The sequence below is a fragment of the Agelaius phoeniceus genome, chromosome 2 (genome assembly GCF_051311805.1).
Source record: "Agelaius phoeniceus isolate bAgePho1 chromosome 2, bAgePho1.hap1, whole genome shotgun sequence".
NCBI lineage: Eukaryota > Metazoa > Chordata > Aves > Passeriformes > Icteridae > Agelaius > Agelaius phoeniceus.
The window spans coordinates 39,993,222-40,008,067 of NC_135266.1; the positions used below are offsets into that span (position 1 = coordinate 39,993,222).

The window sequence follows — 14,846 nt, forward strand, 5'->3', positions numbered from 1 at the left end:
CTCCACAGAGCACAAACATTGGTCAGTCAATACAACTACCTTTGTTATATTCAGACAAGGCCTTTAAGGGAAAAAAATCTGAATCTGGTCAGCAAATCAATTTTTCTTGAGTTCAGGAGCGTTTCTAGGGGACTGACAGCTCCAATCCTTAAACCAGCAGCATCATCCAGTTCAAGTTAAGCACGATAGCTGTGCATGTTGGAAAGAAACCATCCCCCAAAAGTTGAACTGAAGAGCTTCTAAACAGCTAAAGCACCTTATACAAAATTGGAAAACATTAACTACAAGATCAACAAAATTATAAATGAAAGTTTGTCATAAACATGAGCTATAATTAAACTTCCCTGGACATTATTCCTGAAATTTGACACTCGACTTTTAATAAAATTAACATACAAGTGGAGGTTTATATGTGCTTTTATTATTAGCTTTTTAGACCTTCTCAGAATCACATCAGTATTTTGGTAGTTTTATTATGCCAATGAAAATCTTCACTGAAACAGGTTTCCCCAAAGCTAAACCTGATAGTTCTGCTACGAGTGACAAGCAATTTTAAAAAACATCCTCCAAGTAAAAAAAATAAATAACCAAATAAGTACCATAGGTCATACTTCCATAACAAGCTTTTAAATTACCTGTGAAAAAGCTTCCTTTTCTCATCAAGTACGATGCAATAAATGGTCAAATAGATAGCATCTTTCTTTCACATTGCATAACCAAGGACTATTGATTAATCATGTATTTGCCCATTTGTCAACATAATAGAAAAAAGTTTAGTCTGTTCTGCTTTGCAAGTTCTTCTCCCACCATGTGAGCTTTTTAAAAAAACAGTGAACAAAACTGAACAACAATTACAGCAGGATGTGCAAGAGACAGGACCTCTCAGAGCTGATCCATTTTTTCAATCACACAGTAGTTTACCTAAGTTGACTACCTCACAAATTCAGCTTCTACACAAAAACTTCCTCCCATCCCTTCACATCCTTCAGTATACAGTCAACACCACCAGAGCTTTGGTTTCCTTAATTAAGCCCCTGCATCTCCCTGCCTTCATCCTTTATCTGTTCTATACATTTGAACTCTGCCCAAGTTCCTCTGCTTGGAGAAAACTACATTGAGTATAAAAAACTCTCCTGAGCGACTTTGACTTCAAAACAGCCTTTCATGACACCCTGGCAAGCAAATCCTTGGCTTGGGAAAAAAATAATTGCACTTCCAAAGTCCATGGTTGCAATTCTGCTGTTTGTCTGTCTTACTCCTCCTGGAAACTTAAACCTCACTATTTCACAGTAGTCCCAGGCTTCACATCCCTGATTACCTCTTCCCTCTTTGTAAGAGGTCCAGCACAGCACCTCCTCTAGTTAACTCAATCACTTGTGTCAAGAAATCATTCTCCCCACATTCACAAAGACTCCTCAGTTGTTTTCACTGTCCCACATATGTACTAGTGACTTGAAATGATGACATTTCCTCCAGTTTTCCAGAGCTGACTTTATCTGCTTCTTATTCATGATCAGGTCTACAGCATCCAACACCACCTGGCCTATGACAGGAATCACAGCCTCCCCTGAAGTTCTCTATCCTCCACTTACTCAAGCAAATTTGTCTCACACAAATCTGTTGGCTCTGCAGCTTCTCTGCAAAGAGCCTGTCAGTCTGTTTGTCCTTCCTGATCCTGCAAGTCAGCTCATCTCCCTGCAGCTCCTTCCCCTACATCTCAGTGCCTGAACCAGAGCACAGCTCACATTTATAAGGGCCCCTAGCTCCTTACTCTCACTCTCAGAAAGAAGCACCAGGCAATTGCTACAGCCCAAGTCATGAAAGACCACAGCCCTACTCCTTCCACAAACTTTTTAGTATCAACTTATGGCTGCTGGAGAGATTTATGATTAACACATGTTCAGTTACTCAATGCTTCTCATCTACTCTTAAAACATGGCACAATAAGGAATTAATGAGGGCAGGGGAAACTTTTGCTGGAAGTATCATAAGATACTAAACACCAATATTTGACTAATGTTACTTTCAAAGCATCCTTTAGAAATATAGTGTTGATACCATCCAAGAACAGACAAATATCTATTTTTTATAAGTTTTAAGAAAGAAATTGACTTATACAAACAAGCACTAACCTCCCCTGGCTTTTGCTAAATGCATAAAATACCAGTTTGATGCAGGCCCCCACCTAAGCAAAATTACAAGAGATCAACCTAGGAGATACACTTCCTGGACAGGGATGCTCCTTTGCCACAAAAAGCAGACAAGGGATGTGCTGTCACAAATTTGTCAACAGCTAAAACCACATTAAAAACAATTTCACTTTCAGAACTGTCAGCAGCTGTTTTACAAGGCTAGTAACATTACAGGTCAACAGGTGAGCCAACATTAAACACCAGCTACATAGGAACTCTGAGAATTCATGCAATGTTATATATCCAATTAAAATCCAGGAATAAAACTTGAAGCACTGCCCAATTAGCACAGCAAGACAGAGGCAGAATGCAGGATCTAAACAGAATACATGCATTTCTATAAATCCAAGTCACCACTCAGTACACCTATTAGTTTGCACCAACTAGTCAAACACTGATTACCATTCTTCCTGTGTAATAAACAAGATACATGAAGGGTTTGGGGAGGTTGGTTAGTTTCAAACAGCTATCAAAGGATGTTAGTTGCTGCCTACAGACTATTCAGCAGTAATAAGTAAAACAGTATTTCATACTTATCCTTTATATAGTGTTTCCTTGATGAAAGCAACCAAGTGACAGATGCTTTTTGTGAAAAGGTAAAAGAATAGAACCCAAAACCACAACACCCACAAAGGACATATGCACCTACTCCTTATACCTAACAAATTGTGTCTTCATTTCCTGTCTCCCATCTTGAGTTTTTCAATCTTTCAGACACCTCATAAGCAATTCAGTTTCTTGTTTAACACCCCTCCCTAGAAAAATGGTACCAAGACCTCATCTGTGGAATCCCAGACTCCACACCTGCCTTGAGTGATACAGCTAAGAACCAAGGAAAGTTTCTGGTTTTAAATACAATGCTTCTTACTAGGAAGAAGCATCTGTTAAGATGGCTCTGCTCACCAATCCAGCTCTTCACATTGTGTAAACCTGCATCTCTGATACATATTTTCTCCCCTGCTCTCTTTTCCTCACATCCTCCACTATTAGGATGTGTGATGGCATTAACTCAAGACACTAAATCTACACTGCCTCTCAAAAGGTTAATCAGGTATTCATTCTCCTTGTCCCCAGCCATGTGTCCTGATGCCATCAGCTCTAGCATTCATTAACCTATGCAAAGAGCCACATCAGCTTGCTGATCCACATTTCTTTCTTTTCTTTCCCCCACTGTTCTCATACAGATAAGCAGCCTGGATCCATTTAACAAAAGGCTGCACTCTAGTAGGTACACAAAAGATAGGAAGGAAGAGGACTACACTTAGTAGACAGCAGTCTTACATCAATTGTAGAAGTAATTTTCTAAGTATTTGTGAACGTTATTCATAGAAAATCTGCCTTAGGTCTCTCTCTGTCTAGAGCTCATCCAAGTGCTAAAAAGAAATCCAGCCTAGGGCCTGTTCACCAGTATATACACCCACACAGATAAGAAACCATAGATAGTATTACCAAATAGTATTGTTCCTTAATAGTGCCTGAAAACAGATCATCCTTGAATAACCACAACTGATAACAAATACCACAGCTGGCAATGAACCACAGGAGCAATGAATCTGCACAACGAAGCAGCTGCTCCTGAGGACATGGGTGAAGGATGAAGTCAGGACAAAGACAGGACACTCAAAGCCTCATAAGAGGAATCCAAGGGACCTTATGTTCTGTATCCAGGGAAGCGAGGCAGCAGGAAACCATGCTGCTGCAGCTCCTCTCTTACAGAGGAAGATGGTAAAACTATCTTTTTTTTATCACATTGACAATGTTCAGTTGCATTAAAATTACTACATACAGCACTTTCCATCATCTCTGGAAAAGTCTAGAGATGAGCACAAAGCAAACAGGCTATAATAGATGTACATCAACTTGGTTTCTTGGGGAAACCCAATGTAATAAGGACAGAAAGTTTGAGCCAGAATTATAGCAGCAGGAGACATTGATCCAGAACTGCTGATGGCAGTGCCCTCAGCACATACCTGTGGCTTCAGAGGAAGGAACTGCCTGCTCTCTGCCACTGCTGCTCAAGAGAGACAAATCTAGAACAGGTGAAGCCTAATAACTTCAGCTCTACTCAGCCTAAAGCTTAAGACCTGATCACAAAGATGCCTGTACATCTCTCCAAACCCCATAGCTCTGGGCAGAGCATCAGAGCCCTGCAGACAGCCAAAGCAATAAAAGTCACTTTACTGACCTACCGCAACTCAGCTGGTTTCTATAAATGGCTACAGCATCTGTCACACATTTCAATGAAATATTTTAATATAAAAAGGTCATAGAAAAAAGTTTTAACTAACTTGATCAAGGTGTCTGGTGTGTTCAGAGCACAGAAACAACCAAGCACAAGATCAGAGAAGTGCTAGAGCACCAGGAGGGCAGTCCCAAGCAAGCAATTAGAATGACTTCAGTACACATCAGTATTTAAGTTCAAATCAGGACTGGGTTTTTTTTAAAGTAAATCTCACAGTCACCCCCACTCAAAACACATTTGTCTCTAACACACAGCTGTCTCAAAGCACATGAACCAGATACCTGCTGGGCACAGCAAACCACCACAAGCAGACACCAAACCCTCAGCACCAGACTAGAGCCAAGCACACAGAGATACTGAAAGGCAGAAAGGAATAACACCATGTCCTCAGCATGAACCATTTCACTCCACAGATCCACTACCTACTGATGTAGTCACAGAACCACCACCTGACTCTCCACAGCACTGAGGACCTGCACCTTTAAGCTGCAATTAACTTTGCTGACTGGGCTCCCACATTTTCCTCTCCCAATAGTAGTCCAGTACTTCCAATAACAGCCACTTTCCCTGAATGAGCTTTGTGACAGATTATTTTTAATCCATGCATTGATTCTGCAAATAAATCAGCTTGGTAATTAAATAATTATCCCCACAAAAGTAAAAAGATCTGGTATCAATTCCTTCTTTACAACACATACTTTCCACCTGCAAGGCAGTGTCCCCAACTGGGCTGCAGTGTGATGCTTAAAGCATCCTATTGTACATCCTTCCACTGCTTCTTAGTGGGTAGAGGTCCAACAAGAATCCAACAAAATTGACATTCAGCTTAACCATCAAACCATGCAATAGGAGTCTGACTCATTTCAGAGGTCATATATGCATTTCACATCATCCTATCACTAATTAAAATACACTAAAAGGCTGAAACTTTAGGATTCTAGAGCTCTGATGAGCAGATTAAGCTTGCATTTTTCACTATAGCCAATGAAAAGTTAATTACTTCCTCCAGCAACCCACTCAGTTTCACAGCAATGAAACTTTTTTAAAAAGGCAAATTACTGGCAAGTAAGCTACAATTCTGACCAAAAGCACATTCCCTTCTACAGAGGTCTTTCCCTTCATGGGAATATCACCACCTGCATTTCTCATGCTTTACAAACTGTCCAGGAGTTCACTCAATAAAGCATGGGGACAGGATAGTAACATCATCTCCATCCCCCCTCGTGAAGAAATGAACAACATGCTGTCTTGCTTTTGAAACAAAAGGCAAATACACTGAAGGAAGAGCAGAACAGCAACTGGTCTGGCCCACTCCTGTTCTGCACATTTTGCAAACACTACCACTTCAGAAGAGTTAATTTCTCCAGACAGTACAGGGAGGCAGAGTCCACTCTATACACTCTGGACAACAGCCCAAGAATAATGTATTTCAAAAAGGCATTAAAATATTAGTTTCATTTTTGTATAGGCACTCAAAACAGATGTCTCCAAGTTTTCTGAGTATAAATCCCTGAAATGCCATTGGGAGACAATGAACTATCAAAATTACTGAATTTCTAGTTTTGTAGCAGATGATGGAAGAAAGCTTTGCACATTTTAAAAGACAAAACAGCAAAAAAAAAAAGTAAATGAGAGTTTGGACAAATGTTAAAACCCCTAAGTTAGTTACAAGTAAATAAAACTCCTCAGTTTTAGATAAACTTTCACTTTTCAAACTAACTAAATTTTTTATGTTAAAACTTAAATGCCAAATTGCCCTCCAATACTTATTTTTGCCAGCTGGATTTCTTAAGTACAAAATAAACTGACAGCATCCCATTAAGCTATAGAGAAGTCTTCAGCAAAATTCTCAGTTTATATTGTTGCAGAAAAAAACCTCATCTTACTCAAATTCATTCAGCTCAATAAAGACATGATATAGAAACTTATAACCTTTATCAACTTTGCAGTTTCCCTAAACCAGATTTTTCCCCAATGTCCTTCTGAAATACAGTCTCAGACTCCTAGCTTAAAAAAATGTTAGAAAAGGAATATAGAACTTCCATTTCTAGTTAATTTATTTTTTCCATTTTCTGTCACCCAAATTACTACACTTTCTGGAGAACAGCTCAATTCTGTGCAATTACTTTTACATCAATAAAGGCATTTGCATTATTTTTCATTTTATATTATGTGGCAGAACAAGATTTAAAACAGGCAGTTTAATACAACACCTGAAGTCTTAAGTGACTGATAGGAAAAACCTTATATGAAAGAAGTACAACTCACTCCTCACTACTCTGTTAAGTTTTAGTAGTTTACATTACTTTCCCATGGGATTTTTTCAGTCATTTATAGTTCATTGCTTCATATGGCTATAGAATCCCTGCTGTGTTAAAAAATGCCAAGTAAAATTATATCTCATTCACTGCTTTATGCTATACCTTCTTTTGTTCAGATCCAATTAGTGAAAGCTTGTTCTTCATTTATCATACTTTTAGCTGATTATGTTAGGCACTACAATAGTTCTCTAGCTTTCCTTGACAATGTTTGCACCATCAGTGTTACATTTATGGTTGAGGAGGCTCTTTCATCTTAACCCTCTATTCCAATCAGTTCAGGGGGAAAAGTACATATGATTACTCTTGTTCAGACTTCTTTGCTTGTTTTCTCATATCAAAAATAATTCCACCAGATGTTTTAATTTAAAAAAAATCTGAATTTTACTGGTCCTTCCCCACTTTACCTATTCAAGTGTAAAGAATCAGTGTTTTGAAAGCTGAACACTGAAGTTAAAAAAACCAAGAAAACTTAGCATTTTGAACAGTATACAACTTTTTTCTCTGCTTTCGCCAAAATAACAGATGCAATCAAAGAGTATTAGCCACTATTTTCAAGAACCTGAAAGCATCCATTATGATCTATTTTATTCAGTACCACATAAGCAACTGTAATGCTCTATGGGGGTCTCAGCAGCCATTTTGTCATGCTGTTTTTCCCACCACTTCACACATCCTCCCACCTCCACAAAACTAAACGCAATTCAATCCCATTTAATACCATTTCCGGCTATCTGTAAATTTGCATTAATACAGGAGCATCCAAAAGTCTCAGAAGTCACCTATCTCCTTTTAAGTTTTGTTAACATTCTCTTCCCTATCACCATGACAATACTCACCTATAAAAATCTTTCAGATCTTTGGTAATTATAAAAATTAATAGCACAAAACAGTATATTTTGTTTTTTGTATTCTCCCTCTTCAGGTAAGCTTTATTTGGTTCTCAGCAGGTTGTTCCATTTTTGCCACATTCCCAGTTTATAACAAGTCCTCTCTGCTGCTTCCTCCTCATAACAGCAAAGTTTAAAATTCCTTGAGATGAAAATTCCTTTATGCTCTTCTAGTCTAGTTACTACTTTTATCTATTAATGGTAAATATCTCCAGATTGATATTGCTCTAACAGCATACTCAAGACATTTGCCATGGTGCTCCACAGAAACTAAGTGTGAAAAACAAGAAAAAGCTGTTTCATGGAAAGCTTATATGCACTTTGTTTATTCCCACCACCTCTATTCAGCACTGTAAATTCCACAAGGATTTCAGTAATCTGAAAATTTAAAAGAAGTCAAATATTCAACCAAAAGAAATCTAAAATAGAGCTCTAGGTTAATATAACTGTCAAGTCTTGTAGTACTTTTATTCAAAGAGCATTATTTTAAGATTGTGTATACAATTCCTATACAAACATTAGTGAAAATGCCTGCTTGAATCATTGAATGCATATCACTAGATAAGAAATAAATTAGAAGCTATCACTGAAAAGCCTGAATTGTTAAATACCTTGTGATACCTGTTTTATTTCTCACCTTAAGTATTTAGTGAGCATGCTGAAGGAACTTTGCTTCTGTTCAATTTCTTTGTGTTTTCAAACAGTATGACAAAACCAGAGTCATAACAGACCAACTGGACTGCCCTCCTTTTATGTTGGTTATATTGGTTACAATTAATTCATATTAAGTATCAGGCTACCTGTTTCTCAGTGAGTAGCTATACAGATGACAAGGAATGTAATAAGGGGCTTTAACTACATCTCAAAGGTTACCCCAAGTTCTAAGCATAAAGTTTATCTATTGTAGCTAGTGCTACTTCTAAACATGTTAATAAAAATTTATTTTTGTAAGATAGCCCTACCTACTTTGGTTACTTAAAACCCAGTCCCACTATTTACAGAAAAGACAAACACTGTTGGGATGGGCACCCAGTTCAACTGCACATCTTTACAGCTATTTCTGTCTTTGGTTCAGTGACCATCATCATCATCAGGGTAGCTGCCTATCATACTCATTACTTTTGCAATACAAGTCATGAAGGAGTGAGATATCCTGTCAGCACAAAATCAAGAGAATACTAACAACTCTCTTGCAGCATCCCATCACTAAGCAAACACGTTTTTCCTAGCTCCATGAGGACAGAGATTCCTTTGGCAGGTTGCATCAGCTCCTGAGCATGACTTCAAAACATTTGACATTTTGCTATGACTGGTACAGCCAAGAAGGATGTTGTTGATGAAACATTGGACAGAATTATGAACAACTGTTGTTGGTGACTTTACTGTAAGTCACAGAGTAAAAGAATTTGGCCTGTGGACTCATCTGTCAAGGTCATCCAAAATGGCAATCACACACATCACTGCAATGGGCCAGGTCATTCCCATAATGAAAAACTAGAAGTACCCAAGTCATTAAAACAGACAACATCAAGTAAACTCTTTTCCAGTGCAAGCACACAAGGCAATGACTGAAGGATCTACAGTAGACATAAATAACATGGATAATTAGACCCAAAAAACTAGCTTAGAATAGTTTTTCAAGTAGCCTTCCTCTCATTTTCCTTTAAATACCTGGAGCTTCTTCAATGCACACAGCTAATGCTTAACCTCATACAGATAGTTTGGTGAGTCTTTAGGTAAGGCTCCAGAGAGCTAAGCAGACACTACATCACCCTTACAGCATTTGTTAGAGCCTCGTCTCTTGTCCATAAACTCAAAATGGCAGCATCCCCTCTAACACACTAAATGTTATCTTGATGAACTACCATGAGTATATTAATGCATTTCTGACATACCAGCTTGGATTTCCTTTCTCTTGGGAACTATTACTAATTAAAGACCCTATTTGTATTTTAAAGCTAATACAGCACTGTAGCTCAAAGCAGCATAGACATATTTTCAATTTCCTTTTTGTAAATGCACTATTTGTACACCCTTCCCTCTAAAGTCATGAGTTGTACTTTTTCATGCCATTCTTACTCTCTTATTATGTTCTTCAATCTTGGTTTTCACTTACTGCTTTCAGATCTTGTCACCATTGCATTGTGACAAGAACTGGAAACTTGCATTTCCAGTTCATAGCAGAATCCACACAATCAACAGACACACTGGAGAGAAGATCAATTCATTTTCTCAAGTCTATTATGGACTGGTGAAAGAACATGTGGGTCTTCTTTAAACAGCTTTTTAAGTCTATTTTCAGGATGAATTCATGCCAGTGAAAAGGCTATGCAGTGCTGCTAAACAGTGAATCCATTTATCTTTACAGCAGATGCTCTATACATAAGATGGAATTCAAGTACCCATCAGCATGCTTCAGTTTTACTAGAGGAATCATAGATCATACAGAGTAGTTTGTATTCATATTCACATAACCCTTCACTTCCAAAAGAATTAGAATTTATCATGATGTCTGACATCCACCCATTAAGAATTCATTTCACAGCCCATTGAGCACCCACAAGCTACTACATTACCAGTTATGGCTACCAGTTGAAACCCAGACCAAGGGTACTTTCCATTCACCTCAAAGAAAGAAATACATGCCATAAAAATCCATCAGTAGAGCATTTCAGAAAGTCTCATTTCAGTCCCTTGCTCAGTCTACAGCATATTCATACAAGCTGAGCTGGTCATGTAGTAATAGAACCACAAAGGGACTCAGACAAAAGCTATGTCAAAGTCCAAAACTCCCAACAGCTCCCACCTTCATTCAACTCTGAAACACCTAAGTTCTAACTGCTTTCAGATTTCATGAACCACGTCTGTTTTTTCAATGTTGAGTAACTCGCCACCTATATTCACAAGTCCTGTCCTACACAAAATACACTTTTTTTTTCTGGTAGCTTGTCTGAGTGACTTCTTATTAAATCATAACACAGGGGTTTAACTCCCTTCCAGATTTCAACAAACTTTCCTGGAACATGGGGGTATCCCTGGTCATTTCTACTGTAGCAGTTCTTGCAGGCAAGGAATAATACTGTGTTCTCTCTAGTCAACAGGAATATGTAAGTATGACTACACTTGCTGTTATACCACACAAGAAATTATCCTGTTATTGTTGCCATGAATGATAATGAAGAGACTACAAAACCTGAAAATGGGCAATACAGGTACCTTGCTTGTCTAAAAAGCTATTTTAGCACTTTTTCTGCTATGCTGCTGAATATTGAAGGTACATCAATAGCCTCATCAAAGGGAACAGCTCCTTTAAGCCTGTTTAGGATACCTGGTAGAAGGGGACATTTCTCTGGAAAGTAATGAAAAAGACTTACCAGACACAGGAAAAACTCATACTAAGCTTTATACCTTCTTCTAGGATCCACACTTCATTGCTTTTTTGTGCATAATAGCAAAACAAAATTTAAGTTTTACTGCTACTCTCACACTTGTTGCCCACATCTACATATGTGCACATATATCTAGCTTAATCCACACAAAGAGAAAGGTAGCATTTACACAAACACAGAAGAGTTCACAGAAAAAACATGCTAAATACTTATCCAATCCTTCCTCCACCTTGCTATCTCCACTCACTTCAAGCACATAGAGGAAAAGGACAAAGATACTTCAGAATTGCCAACATACCTACAACAATAATCACTAAGACTAATAGCTGCAAGTCTTGCTGAATTACTAAAACCTCATCTACCACTTGAATTAAGTAGTACTCACAGCACTGGCGTCGACATCACTGTGTATGGCAACTGTTTTAATCCCCATCTTCTTACATGTTTTGATGACCTACCACATAAGAAGTGAATACAAATATTTAAATACCAACACTTTTAGAATTAAATATAAAAAGATGAAAAGGTTACATACTTACTCGGCATGCAATTTCTCCTCTGTTGGCAATAAGCAGTTTTTCAAAAGTCTGAAGGGAAAAGAACAATGAGAGTCTTGAGAAACAAACAGAATCCAAGTTTTTCTCCTTTCAGAAACATGCATTCTTTTCTCCTCCACTTCCACTAAAACCATGGTTTATCCATGAGCTTATAATTCTGAGATGACCTACTTTTAAAAGAGTTCTCCTGATTTAAATGATAATATAACAAACAGCATGCTATACTAGATCTACCTAGCACACAGACAGGTTCAGAAAAAAAAGGCTTTGACTATTCACATGAACATTCCTTGGATCTCCTTGCCAACTAGAACCCTACCACAGCTCTAGGAGTCAGTCAAGCCCAGGGAAAAGGTGCAGTCAGTTTTATGTTGCCTGGAAGCAGCACAGATACATGCTGGTATTATATAGGTACAATGCTAGCAGGTACAGCGGTCACAACCCATAACCAGTATAGATGACCTGGAACACAATACTCATCAATTATGGGAGCCCTTTAAAAGGCATTCCAATCATAAGGAAGAGAGGCTCCACCGTGCCTAGTTTGTGGAGGATACAAGACTGACAGTTTGACCCAGAACAGGCATACCTGCTGAGCTGCACCAGCCTTGCCCCTTCTCCTATCTGAGCCTCACCTGAGGAACTCCACAAAATCCTGCAAGGCCATCAGGACATTGTTACACACTAAATACTAAGTAGCATCTGCAATGCAACAGAATAGCAAATCAAACCTAACTACTCGCCTGAAACTCACTGTCACCTTTCACACTGGAATGCACTAATGCTGCAAATGTACCTTCAACACTTCTAGATCATGCCTGTAAGAGGGAATACCAAACTGTTGGAAATCAAAAAGCCTTACAGCCTTTCCCATTAAGAAAACAGCGGAAGAGCAGCACAGTTGCTCAGCATAAAAATCTCATTGCTGGGACTGAGGGTTATTGCTGTCATGGGCCTTGCTACTAAACACAGGGGCACTTTGGAACTGCACCTGCTCAGTTATAAATACTGCTACTGAAAGGGACTGTCCTGGGTGACACTCTTACCCCACTGCTTTCTACACCCCAGATGACAGGGATGCAGCTCCAGGACACATCCCAAGTTTGTGAACAGTCCTACTCTGCCTCCCATGCTCCAAATGAAAAACATACAATAGGGAACCAGCAGGACTGTCTCCTTCAGGGGCATACCACATCAGTCATACCACATCAAGTTTATCAAATGATACCCAAAGACATTTCACAGCTATCCTTCCTCCACTACACCAAACAGCTTGCTTTCAAAAGGACTAGGGGAAGAAGAGATATTGCACCACAACAACTAAATGGTTTACTAACCTTACAGTCATTAGCTAATTTAAGGAGGGGAAGACAGGTGCCTGAGGAGAGGGAGGAACACTGCAAAACCCCAATAGGAACTGCCATTGACAGACTAGAACACATTATTTGCTCTACACTCCAGAGAAACTCAAGGTGCCCTTGACCAAATTTACTTTTTCAAAGTCAGGGCTGAGCTGACATCACATGACCAGTTTAAAAATACTACCATGTGATAACACTATACAGAAATTAAGTGATAAGAAACCCCTCCAGGTGAGAGCTGCAGCAAGCTTACACAGTAAATTCAGCCAGATTTGCTGAATACCACTGCCCTGTGCACAGGCACACCTGACGCAGATGGATCTTAAACAAGCTCAATTATCAGAGGTACCAATACTTTAAGAAAACCACAGGAGCTAGCAACTTTTTTTGAAGAGTTCTTAGGTGGTGATCTGGTTTACAAAGGTTATCAACATCATAATACACACACTGTTCCCAAGTCTAAATTTCAGCATTCTAGGTACCTAAAGATTTTCAGGCATACAGACTTGAGGGGGAATTTAAAAAATACTCCCAAATACCTGGTACTGAAAAGCATCATGATTCAAGTTCACCATCAACCTAGTTATTGGTACATAAATGCTGTTTTATTAATCAGCTGTGATCACAGTACAAGACAAGACTTTCAATATCAAGATTATAAGAATATTTGACATTTTAATTTCTCAATTCTAGTCTCTGTCTAAAGAAACAGATTAGACTCCAGTCCAGCACAATAAAAAATAGTTAAAATCACATACTGCTTTGGAGTAACATTTTTAATATAATTTCAACTAATTAGGCTGAAAAGGTGTCACATGAAAGTCTTATCATTACAAAGACAGTTTAAGTGCTTTTCAGGTTTGTTTTGTTCACTCCCCCTTCCTCTGTCTGTGGTAGTCATGAAATGACATAGCTCCTAATTGAGAGAAACCAAATACCCAACTATGTGGCCTAAATATAATTATGCACTTAGAAAAGCAAGGGAACCTTAATTAAGCAAGAACCTTAAGAAAAAGAAATCTTCCAAAAAAACTGTAAAGCTACAGTTCTAGGTACACACTGGTTTTCTCCATTTCCTAATATTGTTTAACTTCTAGTTAATTGCTTCTACACTGGTGTATAAGGACAAGCCTATCAGTCCTGAATTGTTGGCATCCTTGCCCTTGAATATTAGCGTACCTTCAGTCACATTATTTTTCCAAGTGTGTTACTTCAGAGGCCATGCCAAGACAATCTCCCAGAAGGAAAGTTTTTCTTGGCTCATAACTGTAAATTGAGATTACTACTGCACAACTCCCAAGATGAGGATTTGCTATTCTCTGCAGGCTTTAAAGGCCCATCTTTTTCCAAGGTCTGAAGTTCTCATCCCCATGCCCGGTCATCTACCAATCATGCTGCCACTGTTACAGAGTTTTGTTTCCACAAACAGCTTTTGGCTAGCCTAGCTCCTGAGTGTTTTAACAGGCCCATTACCACCCACACTACGAAAAACATTAACAGTTGTTTCATAATTATAACATGTTCAGGCCAGTATGTGACTTTCCCAAGCTCACAATCACTTATTAAGCCTTTTGGGATACACCCAAAGTAGTATTCCAATCTTGCTTGACATGTATCGTGCAAAAGCAACTTCTTTTTTGGTTTAGAAAGAAAAACATGCTATTAAACCAGTGATGGGTTATACCACGAGAACTACCATTGTTAGTAGCAGCACAAAGAAGAGGGCAGCTTAAAAACCCAAAAATCAGTATTATATTAGTATTAGAAAGATGTCAAAAAGAAAACATGCACCATACTACTTACCTTTTCATTTGGATCATACACAGATGAATAGAGTTTATGTGAAGTTATAAGGCACCATCTTGAACACAGTGTGTCCCACTATAGAAGAAACAGG

At 38.5% G+C, this 14,846-nt stretch overlaps 1 protein-coding gene across 1 annotated transcript in view; it reads right to left on the reverse strand.

Moving 5' to 3' along the window:
* The window catches only part of PCCA (propionyl-CoA carboxylase subunit alpha), a 273,150-nt gene that overhangs the window by 250,436 nt on the left and 7,868 nt on the right, over window positions 1-14,846 (reverse strand). Inside the window, exons 2-4 of the mRNA XM_054654777.2 lie at window positions 14,753-14,830; window positions 11,571-11,618; window positions 11,417-11,485 (exon numbers count right to left, since the gene is read on the reverse strand). Of these exons, the coding sequence (XP_054510752.2) occupies window positions 11,417-11,485; window positions 11,571-11,618; window positions 14,753-14,830 (195 nt within the window). The remainder of the gene's footprint in view (window positions 1-11,416; window positions 11,486-11,570; window positions 11,619-14,752; window positions 14,831-14,846) is intronic.